Raw genomic sequence first — 19,613 nt, 5'->3', positions numbered from 1 at the left:
TTCATTTGGTTTTTACTTATAATGCACCAGATCAAAACAATCAAGAAGGCAAAGGTGGAGACTGGGATAGTAGAACTTAATAAATGATGTTCACGTGGTCATGAAATGTTGCGTGATGTGGTGACCGTGGCCATGTACTGGAAAGGTTTGTACCCTACCCGATGTCTTATTTCCTGCATATTTATCATCAAATGCTTTAGATAAAAAAAATATTTTATTAGACAAAAGTAACCTGAGTAAATGCTAAATGCAATTTTAAATACTGATTGTATTTACCAAAGGGGAAAAGCCATCCAAACCTACCAGCTACCAGGCCTACCATGTTACATTTTGAATTAACTGTTTAACCATATATTTTGAAATGCTAAGTTCAAATTTGATTAGCTACAAAGCTAATTTGACAATGTGAGGTAGGCTAAACAATCAAAAAGCAACACATCATGTCACGATCTAAAATTAATTTGAGAACAAATAAGAAAAAAGTCATGACATCTATTAATCAGGAAAATGTTACAAATCCATTTCTTCAAAGAACCACAGTGAGAGTTATTATCAAGAAAACCTGCCCAACAGTGGCTGACCCCAAGAGCCCCTCACCAAATCATCCAGGAGGTCACAGAAGAACCCAGAACAACATCCGAACAACTCAGTCAGTGTCAGTGTTCACGACTCAACCATAAGAAAGAAACTGGGCAAAAACTGGGAGAGAAAACCAACCAAACCAACCAGAAAACCAATACTGACCATAAAAAAACCAAAACAAAGGTTCATCCTCACATATTCAAAAGCCCATCTTGCTCCCCAAGACTTTGGGAAAGTTTTCAGGGGACTAATTAGAGAAAAGCAGGACTTTTTGGAAGGCTGGTGTCCCGTTACAGCTAGCATAAAACTACCCCAGCATTTTATAACAACAACATCGTACCAACAATCAAACATTGAGGTAACAGTGTGATGGCCTGGGGCTGCTTTGCTTGGAATCATGGATTCTACTCTGAAAATCCTGAAGGAGAATCTCCAGCTCCAGTTCATGGCCTGATGATGAAGAGCATTTTGGTTATGCAGCATGATCTGAAACACATCAGAAACTCCACCTTAAATGGCTTAGAAATAATAATAATAAAGCTTTGAGTTAGAGCTGGGCGATATGAGATTTCTTCATATCACGATATGTTTTTTTCATTTCAGGCGATAACGATATCTATCACGATATCAGCCAAATAACTATATTTGTAAGATTTAAATGTGCCGTTGCTCACAAGTAAAATGTGAAATAATCAGCAGCTTGTTTTTATTTAAATATTTATTTCCCATAATAAGTTCAACAGGGTAGATGTACTTAAGGAACATGAGACTTTTTCAGATAAATAAAGGCAAATATTGCAAACTACACAAAAGGCAGCCGCTAAAGCGTTTAAGTTTCAAAATAGAACAAACAAAACAGACTACTAAATTGTCAATTCCACTTAGAAACAAAATATAAATTCTAAAAATAAATCTTAGTTTGTTTTACAGAAGAACAGACAAAACTGACTAACTTTTGTCAATATCAAATAAACTGAGAACTAAAAGGAAATTCTCAATCTCTCCTTGTTGTATAGCTGAGCTTTTCAAACAGTTTTAACAGTTACTTTAGTCTGACAAAAGCCGAATGACGAATTAGCGCTTCCAGTCAGAGACTGAGGCTACGTCCACACGTACACGGGTATTTTTGAAAACGGAGATTTTCCGTTTTCGTTTTAAAAAATAATCCCGTCCACACATAAAGGCAGAAATGAAGGAAAACGATGCTATGAACATGCCAAAGCAGCAGGTGGCGCTAGATTCCTAACCGTGCCGAAATGTTGGCCAATCAGAAGTCTAGAAGCCTCGGTGGGAAAAAGTAAACAAAGCTGGGGCATAGAAGCAGAACCGAGTCGTATGTGTGGAGGGACAGTAACTGTGTGTATATGTAAGCATTTAAACACTGCAGAGAGTAGAATTAACAGTATTGTAGAAATTCATTTCACCGAAACAATAACGTGGCGCACAGTGTGACGTCAAAAAATGCGCACACCTTTGACGCTGCGTTTTCTCCGCTTTTCTAGTCCACACGTAAATGCAAAAACGGAGTTTTCAAAAATATCCACCCTGGTGGGAGTTTTTAAAAATCTTCGTTTTCAGTGACCAAAAACGCCGTTTACGTGTGGACGAAAGGTGCAAACGCATAGAAAAATCTGCGTTTTCAAAAATACCCGGGTACGTGTGGACGTAGCCTGAGCATGCACCAGTTTATTGTATTTCCAGACTTGCTTTCGGCACAATTTACAGTGCACGCTACTCTGTTTTTTGTCAGACTTGAAATAGCCGAAATACCTTCACACTACGGGACTTCTATGGCTCTTCCGTTCGACAATCTCTCCGGCGTTGGAACCATCATCTGTTTTCTCTTCGGTCACGCTCGGTTGATTTTTCTAGTCGGCACACTCATTTCCTCCATCACCCGCTGGCTGCTTCCCAAACAAACACACGTGCGGCTTGGCACTTGTGCTGTACGTTACAAGTCACGCGACGTGACGCTGCGGCTGTGATTGGTTCGGCTCTGCGCTACTTAATTTGGATTGGCTGGTCTTTTTTTTTTTTTTTTTTTTTAAGAGGTCTATCGCGATAGCTTAATTTCTCTATCGAGTAAAAGTTATATCGCGATACATATCGTTATCGTTCTATCGCCCAGCTCTACTTTGAGTGGTCTAGTGAAAAGTCCAGACTTAAATCCAATTGAGAGGCTTTAGCATGACCACAAACAATTCCATTCAGTTTTATTTATATGGTGCCAAATCACAATAACAGTTAGGGTTAGTAAGGTGCTTAAATTGGCCATTCATACTCGAAAAACGTCCAATTTGTCTGAATTCACACAACTGTGCAAAGAAAAATGGGCCAAAATTCTTCAGCGTGAAATGAATGTCTTGCCAGTTATCAGCATCACTTGAAACAAAGGGGTAAATACTTTTTCATGGCACTGTAAATATCAGATGGACTCAACATTAGCAGATACAAGAGACACTGGGTGAATAACCAAAGAGAAACCAGGACATCTGTGTTAAACCCAAATTTAGGCTTCTGAGTTTCGTGTGGGAAACGTTAACAAGTCGATGATTTGTACTGAAAAGCCAGTGACCTGAGAGGAAACCACAGCATTGCAAGGAAATACACAAATACACAACAGACACCATAGAGTGGAAAGAACCGAATATTCAACATCAAAAGTCAAACGGGACATTTTGCACATTTACCACCACACACATTTTATCGGACAATTGCTTTGGCTGAATGAACACAGGCGTCACATTGAAAAATTGGCCTGGATTTATAGCTCAGGCTCCACTGTGTCGGTGATGTCGGCGCCGACATATGTGTGACAGGTAGATGTCTCTTGGCACAGACTGCGTGACAGCGCGCGCGCACATGCGCGCGGCTCGCCCGGCTCGGTGTGTGATGCTGTGCCGCAGGGTACCGTTAGGTAACATTTTTGCTCTCCTTACCCTCAGCCCTGCTCCGAATTGGCTCGCGCTCCACCGGGCCCGATTGTCTGTCGCCGACTCTCCGTTACCGGGTAGCGATCCGGAGTCCGAATCCTCTCCTTCCTCCAGCTCCTCTTCCCCCTCCTCTCTCTCATCCGCCTCCGTCTCCTCTGTTTTGAGCCGTTTAGCCGCCCTTCCGTACTCCCCTTCCTCACGCTGGCCGGCTTCTTCTGGAGTAGACATGCTCGGTGGTGGATCAGGTGGACGAAGCGACGGTGTCTGCAGCTGGTCACTCTGACACGTCCATGCCGAGAATGATCCTTTGGTACCTGTCTCGTCTCACGGGTCCTTTCCACGGATGCGTCTGTCTCTCTCCAGCGCCAGTGATTTTCTATATATATGTCCCGCCCAGTGCCTTCTGTTATTGGTGAAACTGGTCCTGCGCCTTACAGACACGGCGTGTCATTGGTCGGAATCGAGTCGTCAACCGACAGGCTCTCTCCAGGCTATGCAGAGGAGTGCACGGAGGGAGCGGAGAGGAATGGTGGGTAACATACAATGCAGGGAGAGGCAGACTGAAACCACAGAGGGCTGGAAAAAGCAGAGAGGGGGGGGAGAGAGCATCGGTGTGAATGTGCAGCATCATGAAAGGAAAAGTCATCTTTATCCTCTGTCATGCCCGGATTACCCAGAAACATGGTGGGATTTAGGAAAACAGCTCATTGTCGCATAAACATGTTTTTAATTTCCTCACATTACATTTACATTTAGACAGGTGAAAGGTTAACCCTAACCCTTATGTAGCCCTCTGAGAGCAGTGTAACCTATCCTGACTTGGTCTCCAGCACAGGTACTGACTGAAATCCCCAAATCCAACTGAACAGCCTTTTTGTTAGACGCCTTTCCCAGTTCAATCTGTCAAAGTTCACACGTAACGGTTAGTTCCTCTAAACAAGAGCAAAAAGCGGATCTTCTCAGTTCCTATCTTGGGTATCCTTTCTGCACATAGTTCTGGTTTTGTTCCTTTTCCATTTCAACAGTAATGACAATAAGTGTGCCATTGCATAGGCACACTTAATAATAATAATTGTATTATTATCAGTAGTAGTAACACTCTATCATGTTTTCCAAACTATTTGTCAGGTCTTACTCACAAAGATTCTAATTATTATGCTGAACTCAGTCTGCTATTTTATTTTTAACTGCAAGCTTTCTGTCAGCATATCTTGAACATAACAGAAAAACTAGATAGTAAAAACAGACACCCTCATTCAGAGATATTATCAAATCATAACATCACGTCAGCACTGCCTGATGCGTCGATGTGGTCAGCAGCCTTATTTCCTGTTGCTGCATGGGAATGTACAGTCACCAACAGCCAGAGGTATTTTAATGTGTAGTCTCACCCCCGGCAGTCACTTACACACTGTTTTGGTAAGAAAAGAAGAAATGAGGTTTTACAAAAAGCCTTAACTAGTTTGAACGACAATGCCGTCGTTCAAACTAGTTATTTTAGTAAATAGTATAGGGACGGCACATTGGTGGTGATTAGAGTCTTGGACATGTCAAAGATTAGCCACCGAACTGATATGATTGGATTAGTATTTTTTGTGTAATAGCAGATACTCCCTCTCAACACCTTTGTGGTCAAAACTGCCCCATTGAAACCAAACGTTTGAATCTCTCTGCTGTTCCAGTATAAAACCACAGATTCTGTAATGTCAGCATGTCATTCTGAAAACAAAAACTAGTGATATTTGACATTTTTACTGCAATCCACCAGATTCCCCATTGTAGGCCAATGCAGGAAATTCTTGTATTTTTGCCAGTTATATTATGGAGCCGTGCGACCACCAGACTTGTATCGACGCGTGTCTGAATTAGTGAGAAGATGCGTGCATGTGTGCGTGCATGTGACGCTGTGTAAATGTGTAAACATGCACTGATCATTTCAGGGGTGAAGAAAGGTCATCTTGGAGCGATGTGCTGTGAAGTGGCGCTCGAGCAGTGACATGGCCTCCTGCCCTTGCTGCACTCTAGCATGCAGCTTGGCTGAGGGGTCATTTCATTAGTGAGCAGAGAAGAAAGACCTGCAGCAAAGAAAAGGAGAAAAAATGAAGAAACAGTTTAGTGCAGAAGAGGGTTTAGAGAAGGTCATGCAGCCTTTACCTGTCAGGGAGCTGCAGGACTCATCAGAATAAGACAAGCTTAAACGGAGAATGCATACTGCTCAGCGGAGAGCTCAGCGGAGAGCTCCACGTCTGTGAGCGCCTCTGACACTTCCCATGAACATGGAGAGGACTCAGAGGATCCTGCCCATCCTAACAGTGAGTCGACATGTCATGTCCCGATGTTTGATCTGAGGGTCTGTGAGATACGCTGTCTGTCTTGACCTTTTCTTCACTCCTGACATGATGCAGTTGATTTTGCAAAGGACAATGTCATGGTCCTGGGTCGTGTGACCCAGTGTGTTATGCTTAACCTATTTTGATGTTTATTGTTTGCTTAGGTTCTTTAAGGTAGTCCAGTCCTTTTTGTAATTATGTTACCCTTGCATTACGTCTCCCTTGCCCTTCGTGTGTTTATGTCTGTGTGTCTTGTACTGTCAAGTTCATGCTGTCAGTTATGTCACCTCCCCCTGTACTACGTCTCCCCGGTTCATGTCTCATGTTTCCTGTTTTACTTTGAAGGCCTGCATTCACTGTCTGTGTATTCAGCTCACTCCTCCTGTCCTGTCTTTAAGTTCATGTGTGTCAGCTGCGTTCCCATGTGTGGTCACTTCCCCTGATCATCCCTCATGTGTATTTAGTCTCTGTGTTTCTTACAGTCTGTGTCGCGTCGTCTGTGTTCCCACCCTCCATGTTTCCATGCCCGGTCTGTTGCATTCTAAGTCATAGCCTTACCTTAGTTCATTCCCAGTTTAGGTTTCTGTTTAGTTATTGCTTTCGTGCTGCCCTTATTCTTGTTTGTTTCTCTTGCGTTACCAGCCACAATAAAAGGCTCGCTTTTGTTTAAAGTTCACTCCCGTCTGCTCACTTGTGTTCGCACCTGGGTCCACCACTCACACCACCGCACGGTCTGTCACAGCGGACCGTTACAGACAAGCCTACACAGGAGGCGTTCAGTGAGTGTCAGGATGAAGTGATGTGGATGTCCAAGAGATATCATACGTGGAACTTCTCTTTTTTGTTTATAGTTGTAGGAGGCAGACCACATGGTGGCCTCTTGACCTGCTCTTCAATCGCATTGATGTCTCCACCTTCAATGCTGTTGACTGCTGTGGATCCCTCCTGAAACCAGCAAAGAACATACACATGAAGGTTTTCGTGCAGAGAAAACACCTGCCATGCTCAGTATCTGCTGCTGCTATAGCAGTAGAGTTACAGCCCGCTGCTCCTGCCTGCACAGAAAACAGACACTGCTGGTTCTGCACAGGCCTAAAAACAAGGTCCTTTACCAACTGCACAAAGCGTAACAAGTGCATTTGTAGAGGATTCGCAGCAGGTGAAATACTGCAGGCCTGTTGGCCTACTGCTGGGAATAAGCACACACACACACACACACACACACACAGATACATATCAGATATAGATATATATGTATAGAATAGAATAGAGTAGAATAGCAATTTATTGTCATTGTGCATGTACAACAAAATTACGGGTGCTCCATCTGTGCAGGCACTTTGGAGAACAAAGTGTTTGAAGTAGTCCAAAGGACAACAACTTAAATAGCACATCCCATTTGGGATTTGGCAATAGGACACACAGAAGAGTACCAGTTGAGCAAACTGGGAAAATGGATTGGGACTGAAATCAGCTGGTCTGCAGGGTTGCTAGCTGATCTTGACTATGAAGTTTGCTAGAACAGTATTTCTGCTATGCTCAGTATCTTTTGTATGTGAGCAAAAACCATAAACCACCCTCTGTCTATGGTCTGTCTGTCTGAACGATGTAATGCCTGTGCATGCCTTCACAGCATACTGGTTTATGACCCAAAGTTTAAAGTGGGGCAGACTTGTGAAAGGGTTTCAGTTACATTCAAGAGCCAATGGTCACATTATGTGCAAATTATTCGTGATTTTCATAATTAACTAAAAAAAATAAGGCAAAATAAATAACTACTTGAATCGCTTCGCTAATACTAATGTGTACTACTGGCAAGCTACTAAAATATCTAGTTAAACTACTAGTTTAATGTCAAGTTCTCTACTCTGCACCACAGAGGTTGTGCATTAATTATAGTGACATTGTTCTTCAAGTGATCCTAATGTTTGAAAGGTGTGAGGCTGAATGAGGCTGAATGAAAGTTGTTTAAGTCGCTGGTTAAAGGCCCATGCACAACCCTGCTGCACTGTGGTTTGTAATTCCTCTCTTACTACATGTGTGCTTGGCTGCTTGCCTATGCGGTCTGAAACTAATGTCACAAACAGAATAACACAATATAGCCGAGCCATTTCCTGTTCCTCCTTGTACACACGCTTAATCATAAGTGTGTGGTCCTTCATGCAGCCTGTTTTCACACTCATGCTGTGATTCAGATCAGCTTTCAGGCAATTCAGCCTGCTGGACAAGACTAAAGCTGAAAGACGAGACTGTTAATATGATCCTTTCACTTAATACTTTTAATAGGGTGTGATTCACTTGCTCACCTACAGACACACACATTATTATTAGATGGGAAGAGGAGAGACTAATGGTTTCAGCAACTATATCAGCTAGCTTACATAAATACAAAATGTTACATGTATAATTTTAATTATTCTCATTCACATGTTGGTTGGTTGTGGCACAGCTAGTTCAGGTTTTAAATGATATGTTTGATTTCTTGTCCAAGTACAGACTATACATGAGATACATGAGAATAAACTTGCTACACAGTTGTGCTAAAGCCTGCCTGCTCAGGTCAGATGACAAAGGTGAGGATTGTAGAAAAAGTTGGGTTTGGGTGCTCAGTCAGTAAAAAAGCACTAAGTATCAAACCCTGTAAATAGGACATTCCCAAAGGCAGGCAGAGTTTTGCACTGTTCCCTCACAGTAAGATGCTCCTGGGCTAAAAACTGTGATTGTACAGATTTCCTTCATCGATGTTTGTTTGCAGGCCGAATGACTCGGGGGAAGAAGCGGTTTGTGAGTCTGGACCTGAGGAACCTGATTGACCTGAGGTGCCATCCAGAGGCGAAACAAGTACTTGGTAACCAGGGTGCAAGGGGTCAACTATGATGGCCCCGGTTTTCCTGAGACAGGAGGAGCTAGCAATGGCCTGCAGGGGTGGCAGAGGACAGCCAGTGATTTTTTGACCAGTGTTAATTACCCTCTGTGTAGGTTTCCCGTTCTCAGTTGTGGCAGCAGCAGCTATTTTTCCTCAGGACACGGTGGAAGTGCAGCCATTGCTGTGCCTTCTTTACCAGGGTGATGGCTTTGTGGGTCTCCGGAGGCGGAGATGTGGGTGCCCAGTCCACGATGAGTTCTTTTAAGCATGTTTATTTTCAGGCCATTTTCTGAGCCCCAGAACAAATTCTCTACCTCTGCCCTGTACACAGTTTCATCTCCATCAGAGATGAGCCCAACCACAGAGGTGTCATCGGCGCACTTGACGATGTTAGGCGGGTGGCAGTCACAGGTGTATATGGCGTAGTGTAAGTGAATGAGAAAACAGCCCTGTGGGGATCCGGTGCTGAGTGACAGTGAGGGGGAGAGGTGGAGGGAGAGGTTAATTGGTATTTCTAATTTGGCCATATGGGTAAAAATGAGCATAAACGCCACTATGTCCATGGGGTACCCAGCCTTTGCCCCCCTGCGTACCTGAGAATGCTAATCTGTTATCTGTATACAGAGCATCATATATAATACACAACAAAATATGATGCTGGTCAAACATTTCCAAATAAAAACAAAATAATTCTGAAGCCTAGCAACGAGCCTAAATGTAGCTTAGAGATAGATATCACGAAGAAGAACATTTTCTTTCTGTCTCTTAACAGATCCAGAATCAAGTGAACCAGTAACCTACTGGTTCTGGTACAATGTTGCTGTTGACGGGTTGCTGCTGCTCTTGCTCCTGATAGTGCTGGAGGGCGATCTCAAAACAGTAACAGTAAAATGCAAAGACTGGTGACAGCGCTTGAAACCATAAGGCAACAGATTTTAAAAAGTGTAGGAAATAAAATAGACTCTGCCTGTGACTCACTCTTCCTCCTTCCATCTCCTCTCATCCATCACTCTCCACTTGCTGTCCATCTGAGAGCAAGGCACAATTTGCTATTGCATTGATCTATTATTTAATTTTCCATACTTAACAACTCTCACACCTAATCCATGATAAATTAGTGATAGAAAAATTTTATACATCCAAAACACAGCAGTTGTGTTTATTATAATTTTTTATACTTGAATACCTCTGCAATGCAATGACTGGTACATGTGTTATTGTTACCTGTGCCTTTAAACTAAATATGTTCCCTAAAACGGTGGACAGAGCTTCAGAGCCCTGACAGCTGTACCCAGTTAGCTAGCAGCTAATGACCAGCACACCTGTGCAGTTAATAAAAGGACAGGTAATGTTTGTCGCGCTGTTTCACACACAGCACGCTCATTTATTTCAATTCGCCAGTTGCAACAACCAACAGTTGACCAATGTGTGCATAAAAACCTAATACTCCTGTGTCAGAATTCTGACTTTTTTCTCAGAATTCAAGAAAAGAAGAAAAAAAAAAGACGTGCCCACTTTTTTCCCCCCCAGTGGCCCTAATCCTCTTCCGTAGTGCTATAGACTACAGTGTACGCTGTTTCATTTGCATCAGTCTGCGTCTCCCAGTTAATTTGTGTGTTTCCCCTACATCTCTGCACTGCTCAGGTGGCAAAAACTGCGCGTGGTCCTTGCGAGCTCGTTCCCGGCTCATAACCACCGTGCTCTGCTGTCAGGGGCGAGTTTTGGTTATTATTCATCATGTGACTGATGACAGCCAAATCCTTGTATTTAGCAAAATTGTGATTAATACCTAAACGTTATTGTTGAAGGGCACAGACAGGACTCCACATGCACACAGGGCGCTGGTGCCTATCTACTTCTAATTACCCTCATGTGTATACATACTGCCATCTTCCTGTCAGCCTTTGTTTCATTGTATGTTGGCCTACTCGTGCTTAGCAAGTTGTTTGGATTCTTTGCATTTTTCTTTATGGACTTTGCATTCATCTGCATTAATGGTATGCCTTCAGTTAATTTAGCCTTTTTCTGCATTCACACCTTACATCCAGAGTTCAAATCACAAATGTAATGAGGATGTCTGCAGCAAAATCACTATTAACCAGAATTTGAAATTAACTGTACAGCTGGATGCTTTCAATGTGGAGGAGCAGCCCCTCCTTAATGACTGAACTGCTCACCCTATCGAAAGGCTCATCCACGCCTCATACAAAGCTCATTTTGCCCTTTGTATGTTTGTATGTGTTATTCTTACGCATTTAAAAGAACTAACAATAATTGTTTCTCAACAACAATGCTCCATCCTGTGGCAGATGGCTTCAGAACATACTGGACTCAACAATTTAGCGGCATTGGATATTAATTAAAATGTAAAACTATTAGAATAAATGACTAGTGCGTTTAATACTGAACACATCGCAAATATATATATTTGCCCTTCAAGCTTTAATATATGCTTTACTATATTAAATATAATGTAAAAACTGAAATAAAACTACTGAAAATTAATGAATGAACAGATAAAATAAACACATGAACAAGAGGAGCCTATGGAGAATTTATAGAGCACATCTTTTCATCAGGTCTATTTACATATATAAGACATTACATGTAAAAATAACCCAGAAACATCAGAAACAACTTTTTCTTTCTTACAAAAGTCTTTTTATTAGGCAACGTTTCAGTGCAACGTACAATACAGAATACTTCAGAGTGTTCACATTATGGATTCCTCCCCGCCACAAAGAAAGAAAAAACAAACAAACAAAAAACCAAGCCCCTGCTGGCTATTCACAGACAATAGTTGTCGGTCTTTCAAAGAAGTCCAGAAAAGGAGACCACAATTTATAAATTTTTTTTAATCCACGAACTGTATATCTAATTTTTTCTAAATCCATACAAGTCATTATATCTTTTACCAATTGTGCATGTGAGGGGAGAGAAGAATATTTCCACTTGAGTAAGTTAACTCATCTGGCCAACAGTTAGTTCCAAAAGTTAGCCAATGAAGGCCAGGACCACTACATGTGAATCAGTGTACTAGGAGCACCCCTACACCTTCTACAGGTTGGGCCCATCTCTGGATATATCTGCGCCGACTTGGCCCTGGACCAGTGCACACGATGAACTATCTTAAACTGAACAATATCAAGTGCGTAGCGAGCACACACTTGATATATTGTGAACTTGGTCAAAGACAGAATCCCACAGTTCATCTGTGATATGAAAGTTAAGGTCTTGTTCCCATTTAGATTTGATGCACTATTGAAGAAAATTGTAAATTGTAAATTAAATTGCACAGAACTGATATTGTGCCCTTAGAAGTTGGTTTGACCATTAAAATTATCATATGGAGGTTTGTCTGACCCTTAAAAACTGAGCAGCTGCAATGCCAAATTTGGTAGATAGTTGAGAAAAACTTGCAAATTGTCCATCTACATATAAGTCCACAAAAGATTTAAAAAAGGATTTGGCACTCAGGATGGGAAGGCATTGAAATACATATAAAGATTTTGGAAGTAGCATCATTTTTACAGAGGTAATCCTGCAATAGTCAGCGTAGGAGGTAACAAGACGATGAAAACGAATGGATGCCGACTGGGTGAAAAAAGAAGGACGTAATCTGTGTTGCGCAGATGGAAAGAGGCAGAACGGGTGAGATTACTGATGTGAGATTTATATGATAGTGAGCTGACTAGGATGACACCAAGGCTCTTAACCTCAGTCATTCTAATTACCAGAAACCTCGAAGCACAGGCCGAGGGGGCGGTGTGGCAGAAATTTTCCAAACCAGCCTATTAATCAACCAAAGACCCAGACAGACTTTTAATTCATTTGAAAGCCTGATGCTTCGCCTCGTCCACCCCAGCTGTGAAACTCAGAAACCAGTCTTACTTGTTATCATCTATCGTCCACCTGGGCCTTACACAGAGTTTCTGTCTGATTTCTCAGACTTTATATCTGATTTAGTTCTGAGCTCAGATAAAATAATTATTGTGGGTGATTTTAACATCCATGTAGATGCTAAAAATGACAGCCTCAACATGGCATTTAATCTGTTATTAGACTCAATTGGCGTCTCTCAAAATGTAAAAGAACCCACCCACCACTTTAATCACACTCTAGATCTTGTTTTAACATATGCATAGAAACTGAACGTTTAACAGTGTTTCCTGAAAACCCTCTCCTGTCTGATCATTTCCTGATAACATTTACATTTACAATAATTGATTACACAGCGGTGGAGAGTAGACTTTATCACAGTAGATGTCTTTCTGAAAGTGCTGTAACTAAGTTTAAGAATATAATCCACCCACTGTTATCATCTTCAATGCCCTGTACCAACATAGAGCAGAGCAGCTATCTGAACACTGCTCCAACAGAGGTCGATCATCTTGTTAATAATTTCACCTCCTCACTACGTACGACTCTGGATACTGTAGCTCCTGTGAAAACTAAGGTCTCTAATCAGAAGTACCTGACTCCGTGGTATAATTCTCAAAGAAAATAAGAACAACCCCAGGTTTCTCTTCAGCTCTGTAGCCAGGCTGACAAAAAGTCAGAGCTCTGTTGAGCCAACTATAACGTTAACGTTAACTAGTAATGACTTCATGAACTTCTTCACAAGTAAAATTTTAACCTTTGAAGAAAATAAATTCTTATAAATATGCATTATGCATTAATATTGATCATTAATATGCAAATCAGCAACCACTAATCAAAGACCAGTGGTTGCTTTTACTGTGAGATTTCCATCAGTAATGGGAGACATTTAAAAGCTGATGTGTACCGTAAACCTACGCATACGGGTCAGTATTTAAGGTTGACTCTCATCATCCACTGGAGCACAAACTGGGTGTCATCAGGACGAGCAAACACAATCCCCAGTGACACAGCAGCCAGGGAGGTAGGAAGGTAGGAAGGCCCTGAGTATATGTGGTTATCCCAGCTGGACATTTGTCAAAGCTGGGAAGGCGCCAAACGTAAGCTCCAGCTGCTCCAGGAGAGAAGGACAACCGCTGCCTAAGCGAAAACCCATAGTGATCCTGTATGTGTCAGCATTTTCTAAACACTGCGTCTCTGTGGCAGTGGTAAGGTAGACCCTACAATAATACATACAGAGGAAAACCCAACACTCATATGACCCCCTATGAGCAAGCACTTTGGTGACAGTGGGAAGGAAAAACTCCCTTTTAACAGGAAGAAACCTCCGACCGGTTAATAACAAGTATGATTCAATGCAGAGAGGTCTGTTAACACATAGTGAGTAAGAAAGGTGACTGAAGAAGAAACACACAATGCATCATGGGAATCGCCCAGCAGTCTACACCTATTGCAGCATAACTAAAGGAGTACTAGTGTACGTAGTGCCGATGTGAGCCTAATCTTGAAAGTAGAGATAGTGTCTGTCTCCTGAATCCAAACTGGAAGCTGGTTCCACAGAAGAGGGGCCTGAAAACTGAAGGCTCTGCCTCCCATTCTACTTTTAAATACTCGAGGAACAACAAGTAGGCCTGCAGAGCGAGAGCGAAGCGCTCTAATAGGGTGATATGGTACTACAAGGTCATTGAGATAAGAAGATAAGATAAGATAACTCTTTGTTGTCATTGCGCAGTCATACATAGTACAATAGTACAATGAAATTGGAAAACCTGCCCACGTCGGAACTATGTACAACACAACATGACACGACACAGTAACATAACTTAGTAATAAAATGAAGAATAAGTTTGTTTATTATTGTTATTACCCCCCCAAAAAAAGTCCAGGGAGGTAGCCAATCAGGTCAGCTGTTTGCATTGATCAGGGCTACTGCCCTGTTGTAAAAGCTGTCCTAGAGTCTGTTTGTCTGGGACCTCAGCGGCCTGAACATCTGCCAAACGGCAGCAGATTAAACATCTGGTGTCCGGGGTGTGTACAGTCCTAAGGATGCTGTCCCTATTGAAACAGCGCTAGCTGTACAGGTCCTTCAGGGAGGGAAGAGGATGTCCAATGATTTTTTAGGTCATATTAATGACTATGGATAAAGTGACTAAAGTGCCTTTTTGTGTGCCTTCGTGCAGCTGGAGAACCACACACAGATGCAGTATATCAGCACACTTTCAATGGAGCAGCTGTAGAAGACAATCAGCAGCTCCTTCTTCAGGTCCGTATTTCTGAGGATTCTCAGAAATTGGAGATGCTGTTGGGCCTGCTTCAAAACCACAGGGTTGTTAGAGCTCCATTGGAGGTCTGTTTCTATGGGCACACCCAGGAACTTGAAACTGGAGACCCTTTCCACACACTCCCCGTTAATGCTGACAGGCTGCAGCTCAGACTTCCTCCTTCTGAAGTCAACTACCAGTTCTTTTGTCTTGGTGGTATTGAGGTCCAGGTTGTTGTCTGCACACCAATCTGACAGCCTCTGAACCTCAGCTCTGCATGCTGTCTTGTCTCCCCCAGAGATGAGCCCCACCACAGTGGTGTCATCTGTGGACTTATTGACTGTGTTGTCTGGGTGGGAACTAACACAGTCGTGTGTATAGAGTGTACAGTAGGGGACTCAGTACACAGCCTTGTGGAGAGCCGGTGTTGAGGCTGAGGGCTGAGGAAAGATGAGGCCCCACTCTAACTCTCTGTACACGGTCTGAGAGGAAGTCTCTGATCCAGCGACAGGTGGTAAAAGGAAGTCCAATATCCAGCAGTTAGTGGATATTGTATATTATATATTGACAGACTATTAGTCTGTCCGGGAGTATCGTATTGAAAGCAGACCTAACGTCAACAAAGAGCAGCCTGGTGCAACGCCCCTGTTGTTCCAGGTGAGAGATGGTGGTGTGGAGCGTTGTAGCAATGGCATCTTCAGTTGATCTGTTAGCTCTGTATGCAAACTGGAGCGGGTCGAGTGTGGGTGGCAGGCAGGACATGATGTGACGTCGGACCAGTTTCTCGACGCACTTCATTATAACAGGTGTTAGAGCAACTGGTCGGTAGTCGTTGAGGCTGCTAATGTTGGTCCGCTTTGGCAGTGGGACAACTGTGGCCGACTTTAGGCACGGCGGGATGCAGGACTGGGACAGTGAATTCAATTCAATTCAATTCAATTTTATTTATATAGCGCCAAATCACAACATAAGTCGCCTCAAGGGGCTTCATAGATACAGAGAAAAACCCAACAATCATATGACCCCCTATGAGCAAGCACTTTGGCAACAGTGGGAAGGAAAAACTCCCTTTTAACAGGAAGAAACCTCTGGCAGAACCAGACTCAGGGAGGGGCGGCCATCTGCTGCGACCAGTTGGGGTGCAGTGAAGTGTTGAAGATCTTAATGAAGACTCCAGCCAGCTGGTCTGCACATCAGATAATTTTTTTTTTTTTTTAAACGTGAGACATTTTAAATGAGAATAAGAAAGTGTTTCCTTGTGCCCCCCTTTCCCTGTTAATGCCCTACATGGACCCCTGGCAACACTTTGCTAGAGCCGCCCCTGCACAGTTACCAGCTGTCAGCTACCTAAAAAAGGACCCTGGTGTTATTTGTCTCTCAGAAACAGTTCATAACGTCCCTTCAACTCATTCATGTCACCTAAACCTGTTTCTCCATCACAGCTCTGATGATTCAGTAAGGACATCTCCTGGTTTCATCTTCATGTTTCCCTCTCACCAGATAACCAAACCATATCATGACCAGCAGCTTTACAGCTGTGGCTCCAGCAAACATCAGCTGATACTAGAAATTAATATTAAATAAATTCTAACAACAGCTGATCAAGCTTAAACGTGCTGCTGTTGTTTAGCGCGACATCCGCTGGTTTCCTCTTTCTGGCGCAAAGTGGACGATAAACAAACAAGAGAGAGAAGCTGATCATTGATCAGTTTCATGATTGAAGTAGAAACAGGAGAGGGAGGGGAGAGAATGAAAGGAGAAGAGGCAGCTGACAGCGTAAACACAGAATAACTCCAGCTTTGTGTCTTTTTCATTGTAGCTGAATTACGGGACAAACTGTGTTCCTTTTCACCTCAATACGAAACACGTAATATTTTCTCTGAATACGAGACGATTCCGTTTTTTTACGGGACGGTTGGCAACTCTACTAACTAACCTTATGAACAAAATAAAGTTCAACATCAGTAACATAGCACCCACCCAGCTGTATAGAAACTCCGTCATGCTAGCTAGCACGCAGTACGAAAAAGTCAGCATAACGAAAATAAACTCCACCTAAACTTGGTTCATATCTGACCCAGATGGACTGCAGGTCATAACTTCTTACCTGAAGTTCAGTTCACCTGACAGCGGCCGCTTCGGGTCTCTCCTCTTGCCTCCCTTTTCCTTCATCCACCTGCTGGCTTCCACCACTTGCTAATGTTATTGAATCTGTGGAAGCTCCGCGACAGCCACCACACGAAGTAACGAGTAACGAGCCTATCTAAATCCCAGTAACGAGTAACGCGTTCCCGGTTTTGGCATAATAGCTAGTTACCGTGCTCGTTACCACAATAATAAAGTAGTTACTGTAACGCGTTACTTAATAACGCATTAGTCCCAACACTGGTCCAGCATGAAAATCATATTTTTCTTGAAGGATGCAGACTTCTTCCTGTACCACTGCTTGAAGAAGGTGTCTTCCAGAAACTGGCAGTAGGACTGGGAGTTGAGCTTGACTCCATCCTCAACCCGAAAAGGCCCCACAAGCTCATCTTTGATGATACCAGCCCAAACCAGTACTCCACCTCCACCTTGCTGGCGTCTGAGTGGGACTGGAGCTCTCTGCCCTTTACCAATCCAGCCACGGGCCCATCCATCTGGCCCATCAAGACTCACTCTCATTTCATCAGTCCATAAAACCTTAGAAAAACCAGTCTTGAGATATTTCTTGGCCCAGTCTTGACGTTTCAGCTTGTGTGTCTTGTTCAGTGGTGGTCGTCTTTCAGCCTTTCTTACCTTGGCCATGTCTCTGAGTATTGCACACCTTGTGCTTTTGGGCACTCCAGTGATGTTGCAGCTCTGAAATATGGCCAAACTGGTGGCAAGTGGCATCTTGGCAGCTGCACGCTTGACTTTTCTCAGTTCATGGGCAGTTATTTGGCGCCTTGGTTTTTCCACACGCTTCTTGCGACCCTGTTGACTATTTTGAATGAAACGCTTGATTGTTCGATGATCACGCTTCAGAAGCTTTGCAATTTTGAGACTGCTGCATCCCTCTGCAAGATATCTCACTATTTTTGACTTTTCTGTGCCTGTCAAGTCCTTCTTTTGACCCATTTTGCCAAAGGAAAGGACGTTGCCTAATAATTATGCACACCTGATATAGGGTGTTGATGTCATTAGACCACACCCCTTCTCATTACAGAGATGCACATCACCTAATATGCTTAATTGGTAGTAGGCTTTCGAGCCTATACAGCTTGGAGTAAGACAACATGCATGAAGAGGATGATGTGGACAAAATACTCATTTGCCTAATAATTCTGCACTCCCTGTACATCCACACATATGCACATAGAAAAAGCAAAAAAACAAAGCACTGAATGTGAGAAGCAGTGAGCCTTGTGTCTGTGCGTGCCACCATCTTGCTATTAAAGGGGCCTGATTATTTAAGACCTTGTATGTGAGGAGCAGGATTTTGAATTCTGGATTTAACAGGAAGCCAAAACAGGAGAAATCTGCTCTCTCGTTCTAGTCCCTGTCAGGACTCTTGCTGCAGCATTTTGGATTAGCTGAAGGCTTTTCAGGGAGGTTTTAGGACTTCCTGATAATAATGAATTACAGTCGTCCAGCCTGGAAGTAATAAATGCATGAACTAGTTTTTCAGCGTCACTCTGAGACAGGATATTTCTAATTTTAGAGATGTTGCGCAAATGGAAGAAAGCAGTCTTACATATTTGTTTGATATGTAAATTTAAATGTTATCAGGAAATGATCAGACAGCAGAGGGTTTTCAGGAAACACTGTTAAACGTTCAGTTTCTATGCCATATGTTAAAACAAGATCTAGAGTGTGATTAAAGTGGTGGGTGGGTTCTTTTACATTTTGAGAGAAGCCAATTGAGTCTAATAACAGATTAAATGCCATGTTGAGGCTGTCATTTTTAGCATCTACATGGATGTTAAAATCACCCACAATAATTATTTTATCTGAGCTCAGAACTAAATTAGATATAAAGTCTGAGAAATCAGACAGAAACTCTGTGTAAGGCCCAGGTGGACGATAGATGATAACAAGTAAGACTGGTTTCTGAGTTTCACAGCTGGGGTGGACGAGGCTAAGCATCAGGCTTTCAAATAAATTAAAAGTCTGTCTTGGTCTTTCATTAATTAATAGGCTGGTGTGAAAACTTGCTGCCACACCTCCCCCTCGGCCTGTGCTTCGAGATTTCTGGTAGTTAGAATGACTCAGGGGTGTTGATTCATTTAAACTAACATAATCATCCTGCTGCAACCAGGTTTCTGTAAGGCAGAGTAAATCAATTTGTTGATCAATTATTAAGTCATGTACTAACAGAGACTTGGAGGAGAGAGACCTAATATTTAATAATCCACATTTCACTGTTTTACTCTTTGGTTCAGATGTGGATACTGTATTGTTCTTTCTTTGTAATTGTTTATGTTTAAGTTGTTTGTTGCTGGTTTTTAGTTTGTTTTTTGTCTGTTTGGAAGCTGACACAGTCTCTATGGAGATGGGTTTTTGGGGGGGTAGCAGGAGGAGAGAAGCTGCAGAGAGGCGTGTAAGACTGCAACTCTGCTTCCTGGTCCCAACTCTGGATAGTCATATTTTGGGGGGTTTAATAATTGTGTCCATATTTCTAGAAATGAGAGCTGCTCCATCCAAAGTGGGATGGATGCCGTCTCTCCTAACAAGACCAGGTTTCCTCCAGAAGGTTTGCCAATTATCTATGAAGCCCACATCGTTTCTGGGACACCACTCA

The 19,613-nt window shown here is 42.7% G+C and overlaps 1 protein-coding gene across 1 annotated transcript in view; it reads right to left on the bottom strand.

Moving 5' to 3' along the window:
- LOC146685419 (heterogeneous nuclear ribonucleoprotein L-like) overlaps window positions 1-3,903 on the bottom strand; it is a 74,626-nt gene extending 70,723 nt beyond the window's left edge. Inside the window, exon 1 of the mRNA XM_085442280.1 lies at window positions 3,522-3,903. Coding sequence (XP_085298406.1) covers window positions 3,522-3,743 — 222 coding nt within the window. The 5' untranslated portion in view covers window positions 3,744-3,903. The remainder of the gene's footprint in view (window positions 1-3,521) is intronic.
- Window positions 3,904-19,613: the final 15,710 nt, after the last annotated feature.

The sequence above is a fragment of the Copadichromis virginalis genome, linkage group LG19 (assembly GCF_057382275.1).
Source record: "Copadichromis virginalis isolate Kocher_CV1m ecotype Utaka linkage group LG19, C_Virginalis_male_GT1.1, whole genome shotgun sequence".
Taxonomy (NCBI): Eukaryota; Metazoa; Chordata; class Actinopteri; order Cichliformes; family Cichlidae; genus Copadichromis; species Copadichromis virginalis.
The sequence above is the reverse complement of the archived record's forward strand: the minus strand, read 5'-3'. Positions and strand labels throughout refer to the sequence as shown.